The sequence below is a fragment of the Cherax quadricarinatus genome, chromosome 17 (genome assembly GCF_038502225.1).
Source record: "Cherax quadricarinatus isolate ZL_2023a chromosome 17, ASM3850222v1, whole genome shotgun sequence".
Lineage (NCBI taxonomy): Eukaryota > Metazoa > Arthropoda > Malacostraca > Decapoda > Parastacidae > Cherax > Cherax quadricarinatus.
Window position 1 is genome coordinate 20,166,976 of NC_091308.1, and position 7,500 is coordinate 20,174,475.

The following is a 7,500-nucleotide window of genomic DNA, read 5'->3' on the forward strand; positions in this document are numbered from 1 at the left end:
TTTGGATCCGTGTTGCTTAGGCTATCTTCCCAGTTTATATCATTTAGGACTTGGTTTACTTGGTCCCACCTTGTGCTTTAGTTATTGAAGTTCAATTTGGTGAAGGCTCCCTCGTAACTGATCACATTTTGTCGGTCCGGGGCCCCGTGCATACATGTCTGAACCTCTCTTATGTTGTGATCTGAGTATATTGCTTTTAATATCTAATCTTGTAGGTTCTATTATTTGCTGGTTTAAGGTGAATTTGGTGCAGAGATTTAAAAGCTCGTGTGCATGCGAGTTATTTGCTGCATTCCTCCATTTTAGGTGCCTTAGGCTGAAATTCCACAAAAGCATTTCACCCCTCCATGGAAGATGTGTTCATTTAATATCACATACCTGCAAGTCCCTCCCAAGAAGCTCATTGCTAGTAATCCCTTCCTTAAATCACTTGTTAAAGCAACTGCTCAAGAAGAAATTTCTTGCCTAGCTGGTAGTAATAAGTTATCACAAGTTATATACACTGATGGATCTAAACAGGAGTCTTCTGGCAGGGCTGCATCTGCTCTTGTTGCCACCTCCCTAGTTAAGAACGATAATAAATTTGTTGAGTTAGGCATAAGAATTAACAACTGGGTGTCTCCTAATGGCACTAAAGCTAACCTATGACACTGAGCTTGCTTCTATCATCATTACTGATTCTATGTCATCATTGAAGGCTCTTGACTCATATAATGACTCCAACAACATGCTCACTGGAGAAGCCAGGTATAGATACTCAAAAATAATGGACAAAGGAATTAATGTACAATTGGTATTGATCCCATCACACATTGGATTACTCCTTCATGATAAAGTTGATATGTTAGCCAAGAAGAGTACCCAGAAGGAGAATGTAGAATATAACTTTGGTATACTATCCGTGTCTAGCATTAGGAAAAATATTAGGAGAGAAGTAAATAATGAAAATGATTGTTATAGGAATGCAGTTAGAAGCCTAAGTAGATCTATAACCCACTACGATAACATAAATGTAGATAAGTATGTTTATGGAGCAATGTGAACAGACTGACTGATGTTGTAGTGGCCAGGCTTAGGCTTGGTTACAAGTACTTCTGGCAGTTTGGGAGACACACAGATGATGATCAAACTAAATGCAAATTATGTGATGAGGTACATGGTCATTGTCTTGAACACTATGTGCTTAATTGTCCACTTGTTGAGGAATACAGAGACAGTATAATAACTTATGTGACTCAAGAAATCGTAATGACACGATTGCAAACAAACCATACCCCCGGCCGGGATTGAACCCGCGGTCATAGAGTCTATGACCGCGGGTTCAATCCCGGCCGGGGGTATGGTTTATAACCTATGTGACATGTCAAGATAGTATCTTATTAATGAAAATAAGATACCAGATATACTAAGCAAATTTCCTAAATTTACATGTAATAGATAAGTGAACTGTAGATTTTTTTTTTTTTTTTTTTTTTTCAACAAGTCGGCCGTCTCCCACCGAGGCAGGGTGACCCAAAAAAAAGAAAGAAAATCCCCAAAAAGAAAATACTTTCATCATCATTCAACACTTTCACCACACTCGCACATTATCACTGTTTTTGCAGAGGTGCTCAGAATACAACAGTCTAGAAGCATACACACATAAAGATACACAACATATCCCTCCAAACTGCCAATATCCCAAACCCCTCCTTTAAAGTGCAGGCATTGTACTTCCCATTTCCAGGACTCAAGTCCGACTATATGAAAATAACCGGTTTCCCTGAATCCCTTCACTAAATATTACCCTGCTCACACTCCAACAGATCGTCAGGTCCCAAGTACCATTCGTCTCCATTCACTCCTATCTAACACGCTCACGCACGCTTGCTGGAAGTCCAAGCCCCTTACCCACAAAACCTCCTTTACCCCCTCTCTCCAACCCTTTCGAGGACGACCCCTACCCCGCCTTCCTTCCCCTATAGATTTATATGCTTTCCATGTCATTCTACTTTGATCCATTCTCTCTAAATGACCAAACCACCTCAACAACCCCTCTTCTGCCCTCTGACTAATACTTTTATTAACTCCACACCTTCTCCTAATTTCCACACTCCGAATTTTCTGCATAATATTTACACCACACATTGCCCTTAAACAGGACATCTCCACTGCCTCCAACCGTCTCCTCGCTGCTGCATTTACCACCCAAGCTTCACACCCATATAAGAGTGTTGGTACTACTATACTTTCATACATTCCCTTCTTTGCCTCCATAGATAACGTTTTTTGACTCCACATATACCTCAACGCACCACTCACCTTTTTTCCCTCATCAATTCTATGATTAACCTCATCCTTCATAAATCCATCCGCCGACACGTCAACTCCCAAGTATCTGAAAACATTCACTTCTTCCATACTCCTCCTCCCCAATTTGATATCCAATTTTTCTTTATCTAAATCATTTGACACCCTCATCACCTTACTCTTTTCTATGTTCACTTTCAACTTTCTACCTTTACACACATTCCCAAACTCATCCACTAACCTTTGCAATTTTTCTTTAGAATCTCCCATAAGCACAGTATCATCAGCAAAAGGTAACTGTGTCAATTCCCATTTTTGAATTTGATTCCCCATAATTTAATCCCACCCCTCTCCCAAACACCCTAGCATTTACTTCCTTTACAACCCCATCTATAAATATATTAAACAACCATGGTGACATTACACATCCCTGTCTAAGACCTACTTTTACCGGGAAGTAGTCTCCCTCTCTTCTACACACCCTAACCTGAGCCTCACTATCCTCATAAAAACTCTTTACAGCATTTAATAACTTACCACCTATTCCATATACTTGCAACATCTGCCACATTGCTCCTCTATCCACTCTATCATATGCCTTTTCTAAATCCATAAATGCAATAAAAGCTTCCCTATCTTTATCTAAATACTGTTCACATATATGCTTCAATGTAAACACCTGATCTACACATCCCCTACCCACTCTAAAACCTCCTTGCTCATCCGCAATCCTACATTCTGTCTTACCTCTAATTCTTTCAATTATAACCCTACCGTACACTTTTCCTGGTATACTCAGTAAGCTTATTCCTCTATAATTTTTACAGTCTCTTTTGTCCCCTTTCCCTTTATATAAAGGGACTATACATGCTCTCTGCCAATCCCTAGGTACCTTCCCCTCTTTCATACATTTATTAAACAAAAGTACCAACCACTCCAACACTATATCCCCCCCTGCTTTTAACATTTCTGTCATGATCCCATCAGTTCCAGCTGCTTTACCCCCTTTCATTTCACGTAATGCCTCACGTACCTCCCCCACACTTACATTCTGCTCTTCTTCACTCCTAAAAGATGGTATACCTCCCTGGCCAGTGCATGAAATTACTGCCTCTGTTTCTTCCTTAACATTTAAAAGTTCCTCAAAATATTCTCGCCATCTACCCAATACCTCCATCTCCCCATCTACTAACTCCCCTACTCTGTTTTTAACTGACAAATCCATATTTTCCCTAGGCTTTCTTAACTTGTTTAACTCACTCCAAAATTTTTTCTTATTTTCATTAAAATTTCTTGACAGTGCCTCTCCCACTCTATCATCTGCTCTCCTTTTGCACTCTCTCACCACTCTCTTTACCTTTCTTTTACTCTCCATATACTCTGCTCTTCTTATAACACTTCTGCTTTGTAAAAACTGTAGATATGTAGGTAAATAAAAACCCATATATACACCTGCTAATCCTTTTGGGGCCTAGTTCCTAGGCCTTTTATGTATCCATATGCTCTTGCACTACCATCCACAGGATGGATATTAGGTGCACAATAAACTAGCCACTTCAGTGGCAAAATCTAAAATCTAATCCCCAGAAGCAAGATGTTGGGGCAAGAGCTGGAAGATTTTCCAGACAGTGATCAATTTTCAAAAGCTGTCCCTGAGGCACTTAATAGTTCTGAGCATATAAGTGACTCTGTGATATACAGGCCAAAAATCCCCCCCTTTTGCCTGTTCACTCTGTTGCATCTGCATGGGTAGTAACCTGGGATCCATATTTCATTGTCCAAGTGATCCTTTATGTGGATCTCTGTGAAAACCGCGAACATTGCGTTTGACTCTGTAAGCAGGCCACAGATGAAAGTTATTTTGTTGTTCACTGCTGACTTTAGACCCTCTATGTTTGCAAAGATAAATGTCGTCAGATTGGTGGTACTGGTGATGTGGGGAGGGTCTTTTTTTTCCTGGCACTAATATCTGTTGTTTTGGAGTGGAGGCCATCGACTGTGATTCCACTCCAGAAATGATCGGAGTTGGTGTACGATTTCTGTCATTTCCTGCAAGCAAAATAAATTTCTGAAGATTTAAAATTTTAGGTTAAATTATGAAAATATTAAGTCTCTTACTTGCATTTGGTGAACTGATGATGGTCCAAGGAAAGCGCTGTGTTCCCTGAAATATCCAGTGCTACTAAGCCAGGGGACACTAACTCCTCCAGTTCAATGCGGCCCAACTGGCAGTGAGATGCATCAACTACCTGTGCAGTGAGATACATCACCTATAAGCAGATATATATGTAAATACTTATGGATACAATTTATCTGTAAAGGTGGAAATGAATACAAGTGCTAAGACTACATTATTCTGAAAATGAGTAACAGTGATGAGATTGTTACTTCACTAGTTTTTCTTTTTAAGTCACCCTGCCTCTGTGGGATATGGCCAGTGCGTTGAAAAAAAAATGTGTATTTAATATATTTCTTAGCATCACTGATGATCCATACAGGTTTAGTACTTTCCTCTAAATATAATAAAATCAGTACTATATTAAAAATTTCTTAAAATGAGGTAATTTATTGTGAAATGTATATACAAGTAAGAGTGTTATCTACATTTTAAATTCTTAAGCAGTTATTTGTCCATATGACACTAATACCTTGTATATAATCTATGTACAGAAAGACAGAATTATGCACAAAAATTACTACCAAAGGACAGCACTTAATTTGCATTGGTATGAGCTTTATCAATCTAATAAAAGTATTGACATTTACTTAAAATTCTGAAAATACAAAAGAACAATGAAATGAGGAAGTATTACAAGACTGAAAGAGCAGGTTCAGAGGAATGGGAGTTTGAGTGACAGTGTTAATCACAGGTAATGCACAGCAACGATCTGACATGCTAGTACTGTACAAAGAAATATAATGCAGATTAAGACTATTTAAACTAGCTAGTGTCACACCAACATGAAAAAATGTGATCCAGCAGATGTTAATAACTACAAACCAAACTAATTTGCCATTACAGTATTAGCAAAAATTTTTGAAAAATACATAAATATATGAATTCAGTCAAAAACAACATTGTGAACCCTTGCCAGCTTGGCTTCAGACCACGATTAAGCGTCAATGATGCAATAATAAAAATGTTCGACTCAATTTATGCCTCTTGAAAATAAAGCATATCCAATGGGTCTCTTACTGATCTAAAGAAAGCCTTTGATACAGTAGATCACAACATCCTGCTGCTCAAATTAGAACATTATGGAACCAGAAGGTGTTTTCTCTCGTATGTGAAATCTTACCTTAGCAACAGACACTAACACATGACCATTAACAACTCTGCTTCAGTAACCTAATCTATTAACATAGGGGAATGCCACAGGACTGCCCTGGGACTTCTGCTGCTCCTCATAGGAACTTAAATCTAATCTGTCTGCAGATGGTAACTTTTCTCATCTCAAATGCAGATCCAGCTACACCCAACAGCACATTAAAAGTCGAACTTGGAAAGATATCTACCTGGATGACAACTAAAATTCACACCCAGGATAATAAGACTTTCTACATAATGTTTGAAAACAAAGCTCAAAATATTTATTTGCACATAGGAATAAATAATACACCAATAAAAAGGATGGAGGGCAATTTTTGGGGTATACGCCTAGATAGTAAATTAAAATTCAACACACATCCAGAAAATTTCAAAGAATATTTCCAAAACAGTGGGCATTCTTTCAAAAATAAACTATGTATCTCAAACATCCTTGCTCACTCAGTATTACTCTAATCTATCCCTGTCTCACTTATAGCACTGGTACATGGGAATTAACAACAAATCACTTCAAACCTGTTGTTACTCAGTAGAAATATGATCTTAGAATAATCATTCATTCTGGTTCCCATCAATACAATACATACACACTACTGTACAGGCTATGTATGTAGGGCACTTAGTCCAAGCATTAACCCAGACACTAAACTCTTTCAGGAAAGTGGTAATACAAGCACACTACAAGCAACAGATACTGCACCACTTTGATATACAAGGCATATGACTCAACCCATTTAAAGATTCCTTGCACATAAAAGGTCCAAATATATGGAAAACTTTGCATAAAAATGCCAGAATTTCCCTATTTGACAATACCTTTAATTACATTGTTAAAAAACACCTTTTAAGTCTTACTTAAATGTTTTATCAAATAATTTATGTAAATATAGTACTCAAGAGTTATTGTCATCAGCATAATTCTGCCACTCCACAAAGTGTACATCAATAAACTGATATGAATTAATATGAACTCTCTGTAAGTGTCCAATCCCCTTTAACCCTTTGACTGTCGCGGCCGTATATATACGTCTTACGAGGTACCGTGTTTGACATATATATACTCATAAATTCTAGCGGCTTCAAATCAAGCAGGAGAAAGCTGGTAGGCCCACATGTGAGAGAATTGGTCTGTGTGGTCAGTGTGCACCGTATAAAAAAAATCCTGGAGCACGCAGTACATAATGAGAAAAAAAAAACTCCGACCGTTTTTTTTTTAATTAAAATGCCGACTTTGTGGTCTATTTTCGTATAGTATTTATAGTTGTATTCTTGTTTTCTTGGTCTCATTTGATAGAATGGAAAACATATTATAGAAACAGAGGTGATATTGATTGATTTTATTATAAAAAGAACCTGGAAAAGGAGCTCAAAGTAGGGGAAATGTTTGATTTTTGCCAATGTTCAAAAGTAAACAAATGATGTCATTGTCCAATAAATGTCCAACTAGCCATTCTAATATGCAGTCATGAATGGTTTGATGTTATTTATACAATTATTACAGTATTGCAGTAGTTTGCATAATAGTAAATCTTCTATTTTTTGTTTGAATAAAAATTCAAAATAGAAAGCAAGAGCAATATCAGAGGGGCCTGGAGACATGACTGATGAACGAAGAAAATGTTATTTTAGAACCAGGAATGTCTGCATTGTTCATTCTGGACCTTATTTTGAAATTGCCATATTTTTTAATTTTCATGAAATTGGCCAAATTGCAAATTTCTGACCACATTATTGGGCAGTTGAAATCGGTAAATGGGCAGTTTCTTGTACTCAATCGATAGAGAAAATGGAGTTCTAACGAAATAGCTATGAGTTTGGTTGACTGGAACAACTGAGTAGCCGAAAATAGGGCTCAAAGTGGGCGAAATCGCCGATTTGTAAAT

The 7,500-nt window shown here is 37.6% G+C and overlaps 1 protein-coding gene across 1 annotated transcript in view; it reads right to left on the minus strand.

Annotated features, from left to right (window-relative positions):
* The window catches only part of Phlpp (PH domain leucine-rich repeat protein phosphatase), a 209,241-nt gene that overhangs the window by 55,031 nt on the left and 146,710 nt on the right, over positions 1 to 7,500 (minus strand). Inside the window, exon 12 of the mRNA XM_070086002.1 lies at positions 4,408 to 4,538. Coding sequence (XP_069942103.1) covers positions 4,408 to 4,538 — 131 coding nt within the window. The remainder of the gene's footprint in view (positions 1 to 4,407; positions 4,539 to 7,500) is intronic.